General features: G+C 44.2%; 2 protein-coding genes across 4 annotated transcripts in view; one reads left to right on the plus strand and one right to left on the minus strand.

Moving 5' to 3' along the window:
- Positions 1-955: 955 nt before the first annotated feature.
- mRpL41 (mitochondrial ribosomal protein L41) lies at positions 956-18,311 on the minus strand. Of its 3 annotated transcripts, none has more exons than XM_084606065.1 (4): positions 18,189-18,311; positions 15,601-15,695; positions 13,842-13,975; positions 956-1,106 (listed from the first exon to the last, which is right to left on the minus strand). In XM_084606065.1, the coding sequence occupies exons 1-4, from the start codon at positions 18,205-18,207 to the stop codon at positions 1,001-1,003; spliced, it is 354 nt and encodes a 117-aa protein (XP_084462191.1). In that variant the 5' UTR covers positions 18,208-18,311; the 3' UTR covers positions 956-1,000. The 3 variants fall into 3 exon arrangements, with proteins under 3 accessions (XP_084462191.1, XP_084462192.1, XP_084462190.1); XM_084606066.1 differs by lacking the exon at positions 18,189-18,311 and adding an exon at positions 17,376-17,515; XM_084606064.1 differs by lacking the exon at positions 18,189-18,311 and adding an exon at positions 17,258-17,514.
- LOC146185077 (protein Aster-B-like) overlaps positions 18,280-22,651 on the plus strand; it is a 128,862-nt gene continuing 124,490 nt past the window's right edge. Inside the window, exon 1 of the mRNA XM_084606058.1 lies at positions 18,280-18,605. Coding sequence (XP_084462184.1) covers positions 18,499-18,605 — 107 coding nt within the window. The 5' untranslated portion in view covers positions 18,280-18,498. The remainder of the gene's footprint in view (positions 18,606-22,651) is intronic.

Here is a 22,651-nt window from a genome sequence, read left to right on the forward strand (position 1 = left end):
TCAAGCTTTCGCTCTTCACTACTTTAGTCGCTAAAGTCCTTTGTAATTTTTGCACCTATTTCTTTCCCAGGCCTACTGCAGCCTTTCGTCCACCACCGAACATCCACCGAACATCCACCTCACACCCATCCCACGCAACATATGCATCCATAGGTCACAAATTGCTCCAAAGCCCACATTAAGCCATGAACTACTATGGGGCACTACAAGTGGTGAATTATATGTTAAGATGGTCTGGAAAAAGTGGCCACAGCCCTCCTGTTGAAGGACTTTGATTAAAGCAATCTCTGTTTCTCTATAATCCAAGTGAAATAGGCTATAAACCATGCGTGCAGCCCATGCAACGCCCTGCCATAAAGTGAGTCATGGCATATCTGGTTGCATTGTTCTGCACCTGAGTACACAGCAGCAGCTTCAAAGAATAGCAGCAGTGGCCTGTTTGTGTTTTGCGTAGCCACTGGCTAGGTTCATGCGCACTCACATGAGTTCGGGGCACAGGCAGGTTCGGAAGCTGATGATTGTGTGCCGTAGCCGCAGAAAGTCATCCCCTGTACCATGAACATCAAATGAAACACGAACGGCGCAACTGAATACATACACATGTAGGCACACACACTCCCAGCCACATTCGTATAATGTCCATCAAGTCTGCCTGCTTAATGTCTATGCAATATATCTTCATTTGCAGGCTACCTAGCTGAACTCTGCTTCCTCGCAAAGCGTGCTTCTTTTTTATACGTTCCTGGCACTATCCTATGGTTGAAAGTTTGCAATTGTTTTTGAAAAGATCTTAATACTACCTCTCACCTAGCCTAACATTTTTAACATTGTTACATTTTTTTTTTTCATATGACGACACAGAGTGATTGTTGCAGCAGACAATCCAACAGTGACAGAGCCAAAGACGGCCCTAGTGCTCGCAAGTTGCCAGTCGTCAACAAACAAACTGCAAGCGTCAATCATGGATGCTTTTACTAAGTAATCTGTGTGTGAAGGGCTTTCAGGAGTCCATTTTGCGTGCCTTCCATTCGGGCGGGAAGATGTCGCTGCCGACTTGACGGGCACGCATGCGCGCTTCCTCGGGACATGGCTGTGCCTCCAGGTGCCTGCAGAAGATGCAAGAGAAAGCAACACTTTCTGCATACAAGGCGAAAACAAAATCAAAACAGAATACCAGACTAGTGAGGGATTAGGGAACCTGCACCAAAGCCTCCTATTAAGTCTCTTAAAGCACCTTCACAACTATAATGACCCACAGTATACTGAAGAAAAGCCTATGGTTACACCTTCATTTCTGTCACACAGAGGTGAGAGTTGAATATCTTCACATAATGGTGGAAGGCAGTAAGATGTAGATTTTTTTACCTCAAATTATGAAAGGATAAAGTGGTATTAGCTGCATCACATAACATGTTATCGATACAGCACAGTAAAGCGATGATGAGGGAAACTACTACAAGAATTGTAAGAATCCAGAGGCAAGAAGCAAAAGTTTTAATCATCAACAAACATCCCCACTGAGCAATACTATTACTCACTTAGAACAAGTTCTAAGTGTTAGCCTCTTATAGTACATCAACCAATCATGGCCTGGCACAACTAGCGTGCATGTTGCTATAATGTCACACTGTTCGGAATGCTGCCATTGGACACCTCTACAATATGATTTCAAAAATATTCGAGACAAGTTATACACTGCCACAAGCAGTACACGGCAGCATGCACAATCAAATATTTATACAGACTTCATACATAAGTGTGTCAAAAGACATCGTCTTATGTATATCGGGAGTTGCGTAATTTTTTGTATTCTATCCATATGTGTTACTACAGCAGTAATTCATAATGAACAGCACGCTATAACAGAGAGTAAATGTGAAATTTTGCAAGAAACTGGGCAAATTCGCCACAGAAACGGTTTAGCATAATTCCGCAAGTTTATGGCAATGCTTCATCAAAGTGAACTACAACAAAGGCCCTGGAGAACTTTCAGCAAGCTCCATTCCTGAAAATTGTGAAAGCTTTTAACGATTTGCACATAAGGGGCATTAGCAAGTTCAACAGCCAGATAGATTTTAAAACATTTGAAAGAAGAGTTTCGGCAAAAGCAAGCAGATGTGTGGCAAGCAAAAAATTGGATGCTCCATGATGACAATGCACCGTCACTGCATGAGCTTTCCATGCGTGTGAACTCATCGCCCAAGACATCATTCCCCTTCTGCATCTGCCCTACTCGTCAGATTTCGCTCCCACAGACCTCGCCCCCTTTTTTTTAATCATTTTGAAATCACTGCGGATATTCACTACCAATAGCAAAAGGTGCTTAATGCACTTCAGAGAAGAAGACTGCAAGGACACACTCCAGCAGTGACAAAAACACTGGGAGTGTTGCACTGCTAAGCAAGAGGGGATTATTCCGAAGGTGACAGTGTGTAAACATAGATAAAAATGCACCTCTCCCTAAACAGACCTGGTCTTGAAACTTTTTGAACCACCTCACACTTAACAGTATCCAGGTACACGTCATTCAAACTATGATGGAATAAAATTTCTTTTCCCCTGCGATATATATAGCATAGCACTTCACTCTGGCAGCCTACAGCATCATGCAGCTACAATGGCAATAAAGCTTCTGCAGGAAAGAGTAATGCAGCCAAGCAAAGCAATAAGTATTTTTTTATTGCGAAAGCAATATTACTCGCACTTTCAAGCCTTCGCGTGACCTGGCCGCAGTTACGTCTTACCCACGTGACACACAGGCTGACAGGAGCTGCCAACTGGGTCTCTCATTTCACATGGGACGGTTATGTCAGAATCAGCCTGCTGGGACCCTGGCATTCACGTTACCCCTATAGGCCACTAAGGAACGTTCATATGGGTTGGTTAAAGCGGGGCTTCATATGTGGGCTGAGGAAGAAGAAAAAGAGAAGAAGAACGTTCGGTCACCCGCAGCTAATGCTTTCGCTCAATATTTGGTTCAGCAGCGTTGAACCCTTGAAATCTTTTTTTAATTAAGGAACAAGCCAATATGGAATGGTAGGCTTACACCTTTGTAAACATGAACCAGTGACAAGATAAACAACAGCATGAAATGCAGAGAGGTCCACCTAGATAAGCACTGAAGTGTTGGGCAAACTGACGGCCGCATCCAACTGTGTCATTCCTTTCATTCTTCCTTCAATACAGCTTCTACGTTGTCTTTATGTCATGTTATGATATGTTTATAGAACGCTACAGCTCATTACATAGGAAGAGAATAGGGAAGCTCAGCAGTAAGTGCACTTGCACACTCACAAAAAAATTAACATTGAAGCAATGAAGAGCACCCTGTGGGATATTAGAGAGGCATAGAAATTTTACTGAGCAGAGTTGATGGAATAGTAAAATATTATATACAAGTACTGCATAAGCAAGAATTACGTCAGGCAATGCATCAGATGCTGAAGCTTCTTTGAACAAAGAATGTGACTGCATGGTGCCTTATATATACCATTGTGCTGATGACTTAACGATTGAACTTCTTCCTTAGTATGGGAAAATAGGCAATTTCCAAGTAGTGTGGACAAAATGTTTTTTTCCCCCAATGCATTAAAAAATTCTTTACTGAAGCATCTTACAATGTAGCTAACAGAATTGCCTTCTTAATGACATTAAGAAATAAACAAAATGCATATTGCTGATGAAAAAACATCATTGATTGGCAAAATTTACTTACTCAGAAAACAGAACAAAAAATTTTAATAGACATTTTGAATGCTACGATACGTCAGAAAGGAGTATTCAAAATTACAAATTATAGAATGCCTCAAGCAGCAGTATGCTTGACAAAATCTGTGTTACAAGCTTCATGCTAAGTTTGAAAATACTCGATCAGACTGCAGTCAATGAAAAAAGAAGCAACCCGGAATCCCAGTACAGTCCTTCCTTGGCATACTGAATGGCATTACCTGTCTAGAAAAGCATGGGCTGCTCAGAATGGGGCTTTCCACACTATCATACAAATTGAATGATTTGATTAACCACGGTGAGCAAAGAGTGAAGGTGCCAGGAAAGCTACTAGATTCAAGCTAAACTTGGTTCATGGTTGGTTGGTTGGCTTGTGGGGTTTAATGTCCCAAAGCGAGGACTTGGTTCAGTCAACCTCAAAGCAGAGTATTTTTTCCTGGCAAATTAATGCATGTTTGACAGACATTTTGGTGCTGATTTAAGTGCCAGAAGTAAGAGACTTCCTAGGATGGGAGGTAAAAACACTTCATGCTTCACAATGCTAGAAAGCTACACATTAGAGTTACTCACTAACAGTGAGCGTTACATCTCACTGCAAAACATGACATACAAGATATTAGATAGAAGAAGTCAGCCATGAAAACCTCAGCAGAAGTTGCATATAAATAAAGCTGCCAAACCTTATCTCGGGAATATTAAAGGCATTGCATGACCTAATTAAAAGTGAAGTGGTGGCTAGCATGCATCACTGTACGAGCTCACGAGTCACTCAGTTCACTTGACCTCAAATAGATTAAATAAACTAAGAGTTTGCAAATATTGCGCGTCCAAAGAAGCGACTGCAAGTATAAAAAGGGCGAAAAAGTGGCCCTAAGTGAGTTGCTGGATGTGAATAGTGATCCCAAATGAGTAAGAATACAGGAAAAACAAGTGGGCATATCTGTGTGACACTGGCAAACCACTCATACGGCATCTTTTTATTAAGGTGTTACTGCATCATGCGATATATGAGCACTGAAGCACAAACACTGCTGAAAGGTTTCTGAACAAAAGAATATGTTAGGTGATTCAAAGATGTTTTACTCTACTGTGAGCTTATCACTGAGTAAATTGCGCTGCTCTCAGATGCATACCTAAAGCCATTCCGCATACCGGACGATGGCTATGTCAAAATAAAACAGAGTGTTCACAGTTTTTTGCACCAAAACGGTCAACCAAGTACTGGTGAGACATTTTCCAGCAAGCCGCAGAAAAGTGAAAGCTGCCACTAGAAACATGCACCATTACAAATTCAATGCCATCAAGAGCGAAAATCAATAGACTGACATGCGAGTGCTGATAGTGTGTGCCTAACCTCGCACACATGCTTCTTCTCAGACTACTACCCTGCTTACAACTATGATGACTTCAATGATGCACAATGGAAATGAGTTGTCGCTTTGACAGCCACTCAAGATCACATTCCCCACCCTCCGTGAATATGTGCGACCAATGACGCAACACAACACATGTTGTAGTGTGAGGTCAAACAATTGTCAAAACAGCATCTGAAGCCTGTCGTGTGGGACACTAGCTCACTTCACAAGGGCAAGCAAAGCCAAAGCCTCACTTTTAGGCCCGTTACTCACCCCTGACCCCAATTCATTATCATAATCATCAACAGGAATATACCCAGTGCAGGGCGAAGGCCTCTCCTATATTCCTCCAGTTAATATCTCTGTCACACGGGCAATCTGACTGCCCATTGAATCGATAGCCATCGAAATTTTCGAGGGTCATCGGCTTGCACTGCTGCCACATGGCAAGTTTCAATTACCATTAAGTAGTAGTGAGCTTGTGATCTGACAGATGGCGTCACAGTAAAAATATGAAATCCAGTAAAAATATGAAGTGGAGCAGGATAAAACGAGGCGGATATTGCACTGAGTGCTATTTTTAACTGACAGTTTGTTTCCAGAATATTCAAATGCTTCACAGCTTAGCATAACCCAGATGTACCACAGGCAAGCAATGGCACAACGACGATGGGCTAACAATAAACAACCACCGCATTCATTTTGCGCCAGCGATGCTGCCATATCTCGGCAGTCATCTTCGCCGCATTCATAATAGCTATCGTTAGAAGCACTTGTGAGGCTTTTCTTGGTCTTGGCTGTCTTAAAGCGTGCTCAAAGGCGAACATGAACGATACGCTACGGCATACCGCACTGCCACAGAAGAACAGCTAGTGTCAGCTTGTTTACATGTGAACATCGCACATTATAAAAAGATATCATCCTGACTCATGAAAAACTAGTTGACAAACTAGTTAATGCAATCTGAATAATTTAATCTGGAATATGTTTTGCTGCTTTCAAGTTTGTCTTGTTTTTCACCCTATGGTGAGTGCAGGGCTACTATCAATGTTCCTTGGCATTCCAATGGCCATTCGCGAACCTCACTAAGTCAATGTCGATCGAGTTCAATCGTCATTAAAAACCACCGTGTAGCAGCGGCCGATCTCCACTGACTCAATGTGAATTGAAACTGCCCATGTGAGAGGGATATAACCCAGTCCTGTGCTAGCTGCATCTACTTTGCCTCTGTTTATTTCTTACCCTCATCTACCCACCTAATTATCTGCCACCTCCTACTACGCTTCCCTTCCCTTGGAATCCAATTTGCTACCCTTAGTCATCATCAGCCTGATTATACCCACTGCAGGGCGAAGGCCTCTCCCATATTTCTCCACTTAACCCGGTTCTGTGCAAGCTGCATCCACTTGACCCCTGCGAACTTCTTAATCTCATCCGCCCATCTAACTTTCTGCCGCCCCCTGCTACGCTTTCCTTCCCTTGGAATCCAGTTTGTTACCCTCAGCGACCATCGGTTATCCTCTCTTCGCACTACATGTCCTGCCCATGTCCATTTCTTCTTCTTAATTTCTACTAGAATGTCGGTAACTTGAGTTATTTCTCTGACCCACTCTGCACGCTTTCTATCTCTTAATGTTACCCCTACCATTTTTCGTTCCATAGCCCTCTGGGTTGTTCTCAACTTAAGTAGAACTCTCTTGGTTAGCCTCCACGTTTCAGCCCCATAGGTGAGTGGACCCTTAGTGGACATGGGTTATCCTCTCTTTGCACTACATGCCCTGCCCATGCCAATTTCTTATTTGTGATTTCCATTAGCATGTCATTAACTTTAGTTAAAATCCATTTCTCTGACCCACTCTGCTACTTTTGACACCAATTAGGCACCAGAAGGTAGCAGAAACCCGTGTGCATTTCAGGCACCGTTGAATGCAAAACATTATGCATCAAATCAAATGGTCCGTCACTCTGAAGGGCTGGACATAAACGCTTCTGCAAGATAGCAGGATGGCTCTTTATTGCTCAAGCTTGATGTTGTGGTGGCATGTTGGTTCTGTTTTAGTCTTTGTGCCAACTGCAGCACAGATAGAAATAACTGACGGATGAGCCATGTGCAGCAATCCCAGAATAAAAAAGGCTAGTACATAGTATTTAGCCAAACACGAAGCACGCCACCCCCGCGATCGCACTGCTGGAAAGGAGTCAGCGGGGGTTTCTGATGCTTTCCCCCCTTGGCCAAGGCCCTTCTTCTCTGTCATCATAGACAACACCATTCCTTTTCCCACACCATTGCCTCTGATTCAGTGTAAATGCACAAAATGAATAACCAAAAGTTATTCGAGACGAAATAGGCGAGTACTGCTACAAACCAGGTATGCTGGAAAAAGCCCACCCATTAATGCCCACCACTGCAAAGATATGAGTGCACATGAGCACGTGATTCAGCTCAAAGAGGCGTAAATGCTGAAAATAACAATGCAACATTACCTATAAGAATGCAAATAGAGTCAGTAATTCATGTTAAATGAACAAGTGAAAACCCTTAGAACACTGCAGTGGCATTGTATTAAAATATACAATAGAAGATTGAATCATGCTCACTGCAGTGAGATGAATGATATCAAACAAAGGCACCACTGAGTTGCATATATTGAATTCAGATGTTATTGAACTGTAGTTTGTATCGAATAGTTAGAACACCCTGTTTAAAGCCCCATGCAAAAGTGCAGCAGCATTACTGTCCGTATTTGTTTGAGCTCCAGTTCAACGGAACATTCAATGCACCAAACGGCAAGCTGCTAGTGATGCTTTTCTCGACAGTTTTCAGAACCCTTTTCATGCGTGGAAACGAATCAGTTGTGTGGTATTTGGCATCTGTTGGCAGCGGAATCGCTTGACAAGGTGAATGTATGGTGTCCTAGAGGGGGCTTCAGTCTCCTGCTCTCATTTTCCATTAAACACATAAATGAAGGCACCATTTTCCTGGCATACATTGTTTGATTTGCAGCCACATGTATTCCAGGAAAATAACTGTACTTTAATGTAACGTAATCTCTCTGTTTATTGCATACTGCTAGCAGGATTAAACACCACACAATGGGCAGTGAGGAGCTCTGCACAGATATAGATCTATGTAATAGCCAAATTAATCAGGACGACAAAGAAGAGGCAGTAGTTTGGAACAGTTAGACATTGTGGGTAAACTTACCGAGGACCCCTAACGAAGCCTATGGGTTGTTAATGTGAAAACATTGAAGTCCCATTGTATGTGATTAGGCCAAAGTGGCTCAGTTAAGGCAGACAGTACCAAGCTGTGCCCATGTTCGATCCCAGCAGAGACAACTGCTTTTCGATGGAGGCAAACCGCAAAGCACCCATGTTTTGTGAAATGTCAGTGCACATTAAAGTACCTCAGACAGTCGAACATGTCCAGTGAAGGGCACTGGACAATTTCAACCTCAGCCTGGGTCTCTGTCTCTGATCTAAGCCTGAGTCACTTTGGCACATTAAACCTCATAAAACTTTCTTTGGGGTATCTACTTGCTGTCTGTGTATTCTTGCTTCTTGACTTGCTCAACACACTGCTCACTTTTCGAAAGCCAAACTGACTGCTACATAATTTTTTTTCTGACAGTGGTATTTTCACTTGATCATTTTGCTTGTGAGAGAAGGCTGTTGGCTGACAGTTTCATGATAGCTATGTTTTAAATAAGGCAGGCAGGAGGTGGTTCTGACAGTGGTATTTTCACTTGATCATTTTGCTTGTGAGAGAAGGCTGTTGGCTGACAGTTTCATGATAGCTATGTTTTAAATAAGGCAGGCAGGAGGTGGTTTTATGATGCCACGGGTAATTGCTAACAGAATCAGGACAATTCTAAACCTTAATCAATCACAGTAAAATTCCGAGCAAACGCCTCAACCCGTGCAAGGGCACCCATACCTCCCCTCCTCCAACTTCACTGCTAATTTTACATTTCCATGCTTTTCCGGGAAAGCACCCTCCCCACACTGCTTACCCTTCTCCCCCAATGCTCCCAGGCAACACTGGTCAGCCCCAGTCCAACTGAGCAATCCAATCAAATCTCAACTCTCAAAACATCACAGACAAAAACGGCACCTTCACGGCGCTGACTTGCCCGGATGTACACATTCCCAAAGCCCAAATACCAATGGAGGGTGTCAGTTGGCCATCGTGACCAAGACATCCAATGCGCGTGAGCCAAAGAAAAGATTAATGCTCTCTCGGTGGGAGCTGGTGGTGAAATGAAATCTGAAGACAGTCGCCAACATATTTAAATGGTGTGCTGAGAGAAAACAATGGCAGGGTGCGCACCAATCAGATTGCGATGGTGGCACAGCGAGAACATTCGGCAATGTCTCGGTGGACACCTCTGACCCTGATCAAAAATAAATTAAATTTTAAATATGTGTGCAATGTGCCCACATTTTTTTTGTGCTGGGTAAATTCTGTCATCACCATTGTGAATTTCGGTTCCATTCTGAGGTAGTGCCCCTCCCTATTTTGCCAGAAATTTTGGCTTACAGGAGAGAGGCGTTTGCTCAGAATTTTATGGTCAAAGGATCCTAGCAGGCTTTCCTAAAGGCCGCTTGACAGCGACCACATTCACGCTATTAATCAGCTGATCAGGAAATGTGCAGTATAACTAACCTTTATAGTATACATCCTTCACAAATGAAGAGAAAGCATCTGATGTGGTCGAAACTAAGCAAAATCTGGATGATATCTGCAGCAGGTGTACAGCCACCATAGCCCTTTATAAATAAAGTAATAAAATCCTGACAAGAAAAGCCAATTTGTTTAGAGGCAGTATTTAGAGACATGGACTGGGAATGGCTGGGGCCTGAGATTTGCTGACAACAATGCCTCAATAAGCAACCAAGGGATGAAATGATAATCACAATCAATGTCCTAAACGGGAAAAACAGAAGGACAGTTCCAGAAATTAATACCCAGAAAAGTGAAGTAAATTTCAACAAAAGTGAAGTAATTTCAACAGAAGGGCAAAGCAGTTTACGATAGGTAGCAAGGAGCTGGAATTGGTGAAGGAATACTACTTAAGGCAGGCAATGACAGCAAAACCAAACCATGTGAGTGAAATAACTATGAGAGTGAAGAACTCTAATGGGGTGCTGCACACTTGGCAGGAACTCTTAAATTATTAATGACAGTTTGCCAATATCCCTAAAGAAGAAAGCGAGTTGCTTTGGGACGTTAAACCTCACAAACCAACCAAACCAAGCATAACTGCTGTATCTTACTGGTATTCATCTATGGAGCAGAAATAGAGGCTAGCGAATAGGGTTCAAATTAAATTGAGAACAATGCGGTAAGCTATGGAAAGGAAAATAAAAGATGTAATGGTAATAGGCAGGATAAGCAGAGTGGGCCAGGTAACAAATGGAGTGAATAATATTCTTGCCAAAAGCAATAAGTGGGCATGGAGAGGGCATGTAATATGAAACATGAGTGCAACGAACTGGATCAGAGAAGGCAAGTGCAGCAGGGTGCGACAGTAAAATTAGATGGGTGGATGAGACAAACAAGTTAGCGGGGATAAGGTGTCCAAAGCTGCCACAGAACAGGGCTAATTGGAGCGATATGGAAGGGGCCTTTGTTATGCAATGTGGTATTGTGCTCTGTTGGGTAAATGGTGCACAGGATACTAAGACTATCATGGGCCAAGAATGAAGTACATAGTCAAGCTGATGATAATTATTGCTATGCTGTAACTAATTCCAAAACCACATAAGATTCGATGCAAAGCAGGCTGGGCCCAGCAAAGCCTAGCGAGCAGCCCGCTGCCAGTTCACTGGCGAGTGGCGTGGCAGTGCAAGAAGTATGCACTTAGTGTGGGTAGAATGCATTCTCGTTTCTAGGTTGCAGATAAGATATATGTACTTCATATCACAAGATGCTTGCAGCACTGCAAAAGGTACAGCTCTCTCATCCAATCAGGGCTGCAGAAACACAAAAAATAGTCCCTCAAATGCTTGAGCAGTGTGGGGTTATTCTAAATCAACAAGCACAGCAATTCAAAACATAGCTTTGACTAGTAGATTTAAATAGTAGAGAGTGTTCCAATCACTAAATAAATTACCAGAGAAAGCCCGTACGGACACAGCTCTTCAGAGGCCTGGTGTGACGTAGTGATGAGTTTCCATTTTCATGTCGGTGTGTCTCCTGAGTGCCGCACAATGACAATGCGCTGTTTTCCCAAGCAGGCGAAGCAGCTGGCTTTAGTTTTTGAAGCGCTTCGCGTCAAGTGGGGGCAGATCAAGTATGAATGCGCTCATCAAGAGGACGGCAAAATTCACTCAGGTAAGCGAGCGTACGCTCTACCAGTGGACAGCGAAGGCGTTGAAGGCAGGCTGAGTGCTATCACTGAAGAAGCGTGCTGGCGAACTGAACCCGATAGAGCTTGTGTGGAGCGACGTCAAGGGTTTCGTGGCCAGTCGAAACAAGACGTTTAAGCTCCAAGACGTGGAGCATCTGGTTTGGCAAGGAATCAGGCAAGTGACAACTAAGAAATGGAAGGATTGTGCGCAGCACGTCAGGAACAAGTGATGCAAAAACTGGACCACATCATCGACGATGTTGTTGACCAAGGACCGGCTATTGTTGTCAACCTGGAGGACGACACAACCAGCAACGCTGAATGGAGTTGTGATGAGGACGATGAGATGAGCTCCTTGAATGTGCAAAACGTGATTCCTGAAATGTGCACACACAAGTCGGGACTATTGATTACTGTTGCAGCGAGAGTAACGAAAATGAGAACAATATCGTCTTTCATGAGATATGGCAGGCGCTGTAGTGGAGGGCTCTGGATTAATTTTGAGCGCTTCTGCGTTAACTTTGGCGCTGGCTGCATGTGCAATTGTTTTTTCATTCCGCCACCATCGAAATTTCGCCGCCCCAGCCTGCACTCGACCCAACTTACTTGGGCAGTGACCACGCTGGAGGAAATAAATTTATATGCACATGACAGAAACACTGAAAATAACTGTGACATGACAACCGAGGATCTGACACGAACAGATGGTGACAAAAGAAAAAAGTGGGGCCAGTCCCTTTGGAATGGATGTTTCCCTGTCCAAAAACAAAAGAAAGAACAAAAAGACATCAAGTGCCACCTGCTAGAGACAAAACAAAGCTAACTACTAGTACCCCTCCTTTCACATGGATGGAGCCATTTGTCGGGTCGACTGGCGCGTAGGAACACGGTCATGTAGTGCGCACAGTCCTGATTGGACGAGAGAGCCGTAACTTTCGCAGTGCTGCAAACACCTTGTGAGACGAAGTACAGATTACGTACTGTACTTTTTATACAGTTGAAATTCATTAGAATGGACCCACATAATCTAGAAAAACAAGTCCTTTATGCGAAAGGAAAGGAAAGACACAAAAATCCCGTTTGCAATGCAACTTTACAAAGCTTTATTTATTTATGCCAGAAGGGCTTAGTCATTAGTGAACCAGGGGCAACTGTGGAAATGCGTGTTGCACTTCTAGTACCTAGTTGCAAATTATAAGCAGAGCGGTTGTCCTGATGCTCAGAATCCTTGATTACTATTACAATGTGGTGGATAGGATTGAGCGAGATATCTTAAGAAGAAAAAAGATTTTCTTCAAAAAAAAAGAGAAAAGCAACTAAACAATGACGGTTCACCATGATTATTTAAGAAAACCTGAAATAACCTTTCACTGCATTTCCACTAGCTGCAGAACTTCAAGGAAGCAGTCTTGCTCTCTTAAGTGTGTGCGCTTTTTATCTGTGAGTGCAGAGACGAGTGTGTTCATGCTCTTTGCCACATGATGCTGCTGAGAAAGCACTCCACTGCATGTAGTAGACTTCTCAGCACAAGACTGCCTGCCTTATATCGGCGTGGTGCACTCCCACATTTTACCAACCAAAAGAGTGATGCATCACATCAGTGAAATGACATGCCTGCCAGTAAGAATGGGCTCCTTGCATGCATTGGTTCCACATGTTACCGGAAGATGACACTGCAATGTACTCTTCTTGTCTATTTTTTTTTTCTCATTCTAAGTTTCCTCTAGCGTGCCGAACAGCAGCACTGGCAGTGGAGCAGTCTGGTTTTCATCACTTTTCTTGGAAGTTGGTTGCATAGGCCATTATTGCACCTGACAGACTTGGACGAATTAAAGCTGAAAAATGGTGTCTATTGTAGCAATGTTGGAGATGGCAAGCATTCATTTCACCTCACCTAGGCTACTAAACAGGTGCCAGAGCAGAGAGCAGTCCGCTCCGTCTCACTATACTGTGGAAAGTGGCAGCCTCACATGCTTTGAAAGCAATTCACAATGCCAGTGGCGCAGAAAACTGGAACTTTATGCTTACAGAGAAGGAGGCATCAATATGAAGTACCTTATAAACCCACACATATAATAAGAGGTTCTCTTCCAGAAATTAGCGTGTCAAATTTTCATTGCATATTATATGCAGATCAAAACAATTGTCAGCCGAAATTCACAGTTCTTCTAATTATTATATTACAAGGAGGCATGGGTAAACCACTACCTATGTGCCAGCAATGAAACTCATGGGACAGATGTGTCACACTTTCGTGTCAAGGGTTAATGTACACATCATCAAACAGCAAATGGCACACACTGTAATGGAGTAGCAGATGTGATAAAAATCAGTATATCTCTCAATCAGTGTCCCTGCACAATAAGACTTTTAGTGAAATGAGGTATCCCTGCAACATTAGCTTTACCTGACAGACTGGTCCGCCTTTCCCTCCTTGAAGTCCTTGGCTACTTGTTCCGAGTAGACTGCATCGAACAGGTCCCTGGCTGTAAAGGGGCCTTGGCACACCTCAGCCGCACAGTACGACACATAAGGACGCAGCTGCACAGAAGGTGAGCCGTATCATTCACAACAGAGGGTGCCACAGTGGCAAGTATCTAAAAAAATAGCCATGTACCCACAAGACAAGATCATCATAAATGGAATCAGAACAAAGTGCAGTCAATTTTATATGCATGCAGACTCTTCTATCAATGCTATACAGGTCTCTTGACAATAAGCTCAAGCCGTTCCATGGCCTTTCTTCATAGCTCTTGAAAGGGGTCCTGCACTTGGTCCTAAAATGGCAAAAGTGACAACAGACTAACAGTAATTGATGCAAGCTGCTCCAGCCAATTGCAAAGTGGGCTGCGAAATTTCTGACATAAAGCCTATCCTGTCCTTTATGCTTCAGTCAGACATCGGTGTTGACTAGCTGAGCAGTGTGCTGCATTTTCAATTTTTTATTAATGATCAGATTTGTAAAGACAGCAAAATGGCAGCTAAAGGCAGTGTCAGGTTCAATGCATCGTCTTCCTTTTTATAAGCCTTGCTCCTCGCAGAATTATCTGTGACTTGGACAGAAACCCATACCTTACTTCTCACTCTACAGCAATGATTGGCATAGGCACTATAAAAACTGAATGACCGCATGCGGTGTTGAGCGTGGTGGAGGAGTGAGATGCTCTTGTGAAGACAGCTGGCATCCAATCTCTTCGGAAGTTTTGTATTTGCCCAATCGCTCTTTGTGGATGATTTTAAGCTATAGGTAATGTTACACTGTCAATAGGTAGCTGTAAGGAGGATATTGAGAAATCCTGGCATCACTTTTAACAAATTGGAAAGCTCCAAACTAATGTCAGGGGTACATCTAGTTTATCTCTTACTTTGATGTGCGAAGAGGGCGAGGGGAAAAATGGAATGAATTGCTTTTCAGGCAGCTACTTTTCTGGAGCTAGGTAGGCAATCTCCATGCTCGAGTAGCTGCGGAGAAGGGCCGCCGGGCAGCCAGAAAGTTTCCCATTGGAAGTTGTTGTTAATACTTTGTACATATTTCTTGCTTATAAATAATTCCTTGAATTTCTTTCAAGTTTGTGCAAAACTCATAAATACGGAAAAGAAGACAACAATGGAAAACAAGAACCATTTCCAACATGTAGCTTTTAAAGCATTGCCTTTACTCCAAACTCATTTCAATATTCGGTAAGGCATTCAATGTGCTTTCAGCCTAAACTATATGTGCAGAATGTCTCATGAAGATCTGTATACCACAACACTACGAAAGTCAAAGCCACGAGCGTATTTCAGCCAAAACAAAAGTTGCCTTTCCTTTTTTGTGTGACACACTGTGCTTCCAGATTCTGTCAAGGTGATATGAGTTAAAAAAAAAAGCAAACAAGATATTTCAATTTGAAGAAAAGTAAGCCTACTTCAACTTAACAGTGGTGACAGATATAAATGCCTAGCAACCGAAAACAGTAAGGGTACTATGTTCAAGGTGGACAACCACTGTATGCTATATAATCCTTTCCTCTTCACTTGTCAACCTAGCCAGCATGGAGCATTCCAAGCTTAGATCTATGCTTGGCAATGAGAGAGAGTGATACTGTTAGTTCAGTAGTGCTGTGAAACATTCGTAGTTATTACAGGGAGTGTCACTAGTGCAGCCCCTTAATTGAAATGCTTACCTGGCAGTCAGTAAGGTCAGGAACTATCAGTTCGGGCACCATCTCAGGTATGGGACCACTTCTCACTGATACAAAAGGCTGACGCACCCCATATGCTGCACAGACACGTAAAAAATCAGTCAAAAGTACCACCATCTTAAATGTGTGTAAGAGACTGGTGAATATTGGCATATTTGGTGCACATTAGCATCTATAAGCAGTGCAAAATAATATGGACAAGGGCAGCCCCCAGTACGTCCACATCTGTCTCTTCATTGGCATAATTTTGTGCGGCTTTTAGGCGTTGAATGTGAAGTTCTGTCCTGGCCATGTGCAAGCCTGATACTGCAAGACAGAGTAATACTGCAAGGGATCACTTTTATCATCCCACTAATCAGAAAATTTTTAACACAAAGAGCACAAAACATGAGGAGTTTCAAAGATAACAACATAAGCTAAATATCCGGCAAATAACTGCATTAATAAATTACTTGCACATGACGCAACAGGTCTCACGGTGATAAAGCATGCACAACTTTGCCAGTGCAGGCCAAACCAATTTAAATAAGCAGATCACAGAAACGGGACACCTTCTACAGCATCCCCGGTTTATTAGTATGGTGGCCACAGTGACTTCCGTGCATGCTGTACGCACTCATTTGGTTACCACATTAAGTGTGCTAGTGCTATTTCAAAAAGTGGCAGCTTAAAAGACAAAACCGAAATTTGCACCTTTTTTTTTTTTTTTTTGCCCATTTGCATCTTATGGTTGATTCATGGGTGAATATCCCTTCATTCAAATGCAATGTTATCAAATTCTGCGGTTAAGGCAAGGTTCAATATAATTACTCCCTTAATACCACTCCAGCTACGGCCCGGCCTTTCCAACTAATATGCTTTCCGGTGGCATCACCCGCTGTTAAGCGGGATGATAAAGAAATGCATATCCCCACTAAATGCAACGGCAGACCCTCCAATGGGTCAGCTGTGTAGGTGCAGAGACAATTGTGAGCTGTGATAATGCTATCTGAATGTCTCTGGGGGTAACACTAGATTTCTCATTTATATATATGTCCCCTTGTAGCCAAGATTCTGGGGCTTTCGTTTCAACCTTGGCCAGTCAGTAATCTGGTCACTCCGTGCATATTTGAGACACCGGCTTGAGTGTTCTTTTGGTTACAGACCAAAATGCAACATGAAGCCCATGCTGCCAAATCAATTGAACTTTTATTTCTCTCCCTCTACTCTTTATCCAAGTGTCGGGCAGCCAATTCGGCACTGCATGGTTAAGTTTTCTTTCTCCTCTTTCATGTAAATCAAGTCAGAACGTGTTCACTTAGTAGAAACTCATGCGCTAATAAACAGGCGTGAACTTTGACTACAATGAAAATTGCAGCCCCAAAATATTCGCACAGTTAAAATATTAATTCGGCAGTAAAGAAAAGTATTCGCAAGTGTTCAGGGCAGGCTCTACAGTATTCTTTCAGATGCGGCCTCATTTTATGACGCTAATTAACAACACAGTGAACAACGGAAGCACATGCCAACCACGGGCATCCCTTCCTTGCAGCAATCCTTGTGAAGGATCCCGTGCGCTCTTATAAGGCCCAAAATCACGGCATTGCTTATTTTTTATTTTGGACATGCCAAAGGCACGGAGTTCAACGCATTGACTTACTCTCAATCACGCGATCCTTGCGACGTCGATCATGAAATGTCCCTCTAATATTGTGCACGGGAAACTTGCGGAAGTTTCGTTTTCCCAGACATTGGGCTGTCATGGATAAGTGCCTGACCTGTGACCATGTAGCATTGAAGGTGAGCTTCAGCGACGAATTCATCCCAAGCCTAGTTTCAGTATTATCGTCGCCACAAGCACACATGTAAATGGAACGATTACGAAGCGTACGAAGCGACCTCAACACTGGAAACTACCGCTGGCCACCAGCTATGCTGTATTTCGCACCGCTACCTGCCCTCTACGTTTGTGACATTTTGTTAATCCCGCTGCTAATACACGTTACTGTTTTTGACTAATTCAAATCTTTGTCATCAATTATTGTACATTAAAAAAAAAGAATATTGAAGCCTAGGAATAATATCGCAAAAACAAATTCAATGAACTGTCATCATCATGCCTCCAGTTGTAGAGTTCGCTTTTCTTATTAATAAACCAAGACTTTAATTCCCTAATAGAGTATCGATTTTAAATTTAATTGCAAATTTTAAGCTTGACACAAAGTGAAAGCAAGATTAAGTCATCGCATTGAACATATTTGCGAAACTGTTCTCTTGATTCCCTAGGATGCCTATCATTTCCACCTAATACTCGTAATGAAGCTTAGGCACTATGATGGAGCTTTTGAGCGATAGAATACAAAGAAGTTTTCTAAACCGCTGAGCAAAATAAACGTTTCGCGGCGTTGCTTCCAACTAAAGCTTATGTTCGTGCAAATTACTATATGCACGGTAGTTGTAACGTAAAAAACAGCTTTCGTGGAACGGCTGGCCAATAAACAGCCCGCACAACCGGCATGTTTCTCCGATTCTTCCGCTGTTTCCGCAAGTAAGGATCCTTTTATGCAATAATATCAGACGTAGGACCTTACCAATTGTTGCTGACTGCATTACAAACGCAGAAATCTGCACAAGCCTTCAATAAACGCCCAAGAACGAAGAGAACGACATAGCAGACAGCGCACGCGGAACCGGCAAACAAACGAAGGTTCGTTCCCTAGTCTAGGGAATTCAAATATGCCATTGGAGCACTGCGCGACTCGCGTACAATCGGCGCAAAGCTACCGCGTTGTGTTGGGTTGATTTTCGTTTCAAACCCACTTCGAACCCTGGTAATAACTTTGGAACTGATAGTCATCGTGCCGTGAGCCGCGCTGTGACGCTCAATATGTGCGGCTGGTGATGTCCACGGCCGAGCTGATGGCTCCCCAAGGAGGCGGCGGCGACCGGTCATCTGAGAGCGGCGACGGCCAAGCTCTCAAGCGAAGCGCCAGCGGATCGCAGGAAACGTGAGTTACCCAGGCGTCGGGGTCCATACGACGCCGCCGTCTCGATACGGCTCGCCGCTATGTGTCTGTGTCGCGCCGCGGACCGCGACCGCGGTTGGGGTGAACGTGCTGTGATCGGCGACTGCAGCTACGGATGTCTGCGTTCCTCCGCAAGCGCACGTGCGGCCCTGCCGCCAAGGACGCTCGCGCGCGCTGCTCGACCGGCCCTCCAGCTGACCGGTCGAGCACGGCCTTGGCTTACACGCAGTGCCGCGCTGTCAGGCCGGCCGGACGGTGGGCACCTCTTTTTCAGGGGGCCAAACGCCGTTGGAGACATTTTACGAGTCGCGTCGGCCTACGCTAAACGTCGGAGACACCTATCTGAGGCCGCCACGATAACGGATAGGTTGATGAGGTGTGACCGTGGCGAAGGTAATTCTGTCGAATCGCGAGGGGAGTCTGAACGCATTGTCTCGATGACATGAAACACTTTAACCTCATCGGTCTGGGAAGTCTCGTTGTACAAATGCTTGCGAGTTTGGGCGTTTGCCCGATCTCAGGTTTGCAACATCACTTCTCCACCGCGGTGTCGCAGTCACGGACTTAGCAAATGCGTTAATCGTTGCTGCGAAATGCCGACGGCTTTCGTGAGCATGTGATGGTTTTGTAACTGTACACAATGAAAGCGCACTTTCAGCGGTGTTCTTACCTTGCTGCCATGATCGGTACGCTAGAGCCGCGAACGTAAAAGCAAAAGAATCCAAGGAGACGTTTCGAAGTTCGGCGTCACAAACAAGGTTTGCGCCGCGGCGCCTCCTTGAAATCGCTGTTGAATATTAAGAAGGATATTGCCGAAGGACCTTTGGAGCTGCTTTGCGCCTGCTACCGAAGGGAGAAAGCGCGTAGTGTTTTACGTGTCTTGTTAATGTGCTAACGAAATAGCATGTCGCTGTGTGCTGACCCTTTCCTTCGGGATGTCGCTTTAGCTGAGTTGCATTTTTTTTTCTTTTTTCTTTCCTTTTCCTTTTTTTTTACGAATTCATTGCTGTGTGCATGGTCAAGCTCTGAATTCTGTGTGCTCGAGATCGAACGTGCCGTTGCCGCGCTCATCACCCAACTTGTATTAACTTTTAGCTGATAACGAGGGTAAAACATAGCAAACGGTATCGTTAGCGGTTTCGCAGGGAGGATAGGATAGCGTTATGTTTGCTTTACGGAGGAGACAGTGCAGATACTGAAGTCCACGTGGGAGCCAAAGTTCCATGGTCGAGTTTTGTCGCAGAAAATAAGGCAGAACCCATATCCAACTTTTATTCTAGAATAAATAGGACCACTACTGTTACATCTGCTTTGAAAGCATCTTTCGTGCATGTTCGAAATGAAGCCACAAGCGACGAGCTAAGAAGCCTTACCGATCTTGCAATGAGTTTCTATGGCTTCCTTAATAAGCATGTAGCGTTTTATCAGGAAAACAGGATTGATCGACTTGGCATTGCTCCGAATTCGCATGTAGGTTGGGCCTCTACATGTATAATTTAGATGTGTATTCTAAAATCCGCACCAGACTTCGCCTCGCATCCTTATCGTCCGGATAACAGGGTGGTTGTTGACGTACACCTGCTTCATTCGTCGCTGTTTTTGCATTTTGGCCTTTATCGGGTGCAAAACCCGCGCCCTCGTCCGGAGTATCGATGTGCGTCGGTTGGCGAACAGTGGCCGAGCAACCGTAGGTGGTGCAGATGGCGTTTACCGCTTCGATTCATGCTGATATGTTGAACCTACAACGTCCCGTTGTCGTAACCTCACCTTTCGTCTTTTCTTGTGTGGCAGACCTGACCGCGCATTTCTCAGTACCAATACGTCGATCGCGCATCGACCTTTTCTCGTCGACTTTGTTATACGATAAGGAAAACAATTCAAGTGCGTAGCTTTTCATAATTCTGTCCCCGTCTTATCCGCGATCGACGCAGCCTTCTAAGCAAATCCAGCGTTGAGTGAGCAGTGGAAATATCCCACTACAAGAGTGCTGTGCAGATTCAAGTGGTTTGCGTACTGCTCCCTGGTTGTGACTGCTTGAAACGAGCAGGCATGAGATTACGTTTGGTAATGGCTTCTTCTGAGCCAGGCAGACTGGCTCGTTAGTCTCTTCTTGGGAATCGTTGTCCCTGATTGGAAAGCGTGCTGTCTGAAAGTGGTCCTGGAAAGAACGAAAAGCAGACCTGAGCGATAATTTCATTCTTTTTGCGTAAACATTTCGTGCCGCTGTATTATAGACAAAATAGATCGATAGGTGTCGATTACAAGACCCGGGAGGCAGACGAAAAGGGAAACTGCTTACTTCTTAATAGCACTGTGAAACGCCACTAACCGTTGTAAATCCGTGCGCTTTTTCAAGACAATCACAGCAGCGACCCGGGAAAGATAAGATCTATAAGACTTCTTTACGTGACCGGCACAAAGGAGATTTTCTCCTTATCAGGAAGAGGTAAACAAGCTTTGCGGCTGTCGTTTATGATTAAGCAATGCCTCTCAAGCTGTCGCCTTAACTTTAGAATTCCCTGTCTCCAAGGTGCGTGTAACAAGGTGGAGTCCCATTAACTCGGACTCGCTTGATTCGAACTCTCGGTTTATACAAAATAGCGCGTCTGTACCGCCAGCATCAGTACATCATAAGACTCCCTTTACTCGAACGCCCCGTAGTTGCAATAAATGTCCTGTCCCCATCGAGGTCGGATGCCGAAAACCGACTGAAAGTGACGGAAACGCGGCGATGAAGCGTCCTGACGTCGCGTACCGTACTTGAGCAAGGCAAGTTTAAAAGCTAAAAATGGCAGGAAAAAAAAAAAAAAAAAAACGTTAACAGAGCTCATTTCCCCCGCCTAAAAATTGCGGTACGTGGAACCGTAGTGGTTACGCAATGTCGGCGGTAGTGGCCATCTCCGAAGAAGGCGACCCACGTATAAGGATATGCTGGCCAGTGCAGTCAAGTAATGGGCAGGTTTGACAAACGTGACCTGACTGCACAAGTGAACTATTATACTGTACCTCGCACGCTATTCGCAAGGTTTTGCTTTTTCTTGCTTCGATCCCTCCGGTGCAGAGTGAACTGGCCGCCAGCACACGACCGACTGCCGATTTCGACATGATATAGCTCGCGCTTGCGGGCGCCGCAAAGTGTCGCCGTTCACTTCGCCGCCGGTGCCTCCTTTTGTTGCTCTTTATCCGCCTCCGTTCAGTACGGGATTGTGCTGACCAGTGTGTGCTCGTCGGCGACCATTCCTGTCTGGAGCCTGTTGCGGTGCTTGTTAGCTGTCGTCAGAGTGTTTTTAGTAGGGGCCCCGTTTACGGAGCCCAGTGCGTGAGACGCAACTCGAATACGGGGCGTCGCTCTATGGGCCGTTCGTTGCCAGTGATGCGCCTTCCACGGTGAGGATGCGGATCATACAATGCACAGAGCGTTTCATTTTCTTTTGTGCAGGTTTTTGTCAGAGTGGATTAACCACAAGTGTGATATGAGTAATTAATATTCACGGTTTCTTGGAAAGGGTTTCCAACTTGGGTCGGATAACCACAGATGTGTTTGACAGATGTGAAGAAAAAAATTGCATTGAATAAAATTAAATGCCCTACATAATATACGCCTGGGAAAAAATTTTTAACGGCTTCAGTCGTTGCTACCGCAGTCAGTGACGCGTGTCTGTGGCTGGCTGGCGGTGAACTGTGTCCATAGAAGCAGAATTGCAGACGTTGACGTGGTACCGGAGTTTGCATTTGTGCGCAGCTGTTTCCGCGTTGACAAAGGCACCAACCTTTTGTGCAGCAAAGGCTTGTCAGGCAGACTTTACTCTCCTGTGTTGTTATATATATTTTTTTCTTTTTTTTTTTTTCTTTTTTTTTCTGTTCGGTGGCTCCTCACGTGCGCGCTGCTTTTCCGGCTTGCTTGTTGATAGCGGCTACGCATATCTTGTGGTACTTTATCTCTCTGCCTGCTTATGTCCGACCCCGCGGTTTCTCATATTTGCGAGAGGACACTTTTGTTGGCGTGTTTACATTGGTTTCAGATGTGT

Source organism: Amblyomma maculatum, chromosome 6, assembly GCF_055883805.1.
Source record: "Amblyomma maculatum isolate TAMU_Amacu chromosome 6, ASM5588380v1, whole genome shotgun sequence".
Lineage (NCBI taxonomy): Eukaryota > Metazoa > Arthropoda > Arachnida > Ixodida > Ixodidae > Amblyomma > Amblyomma maculatum.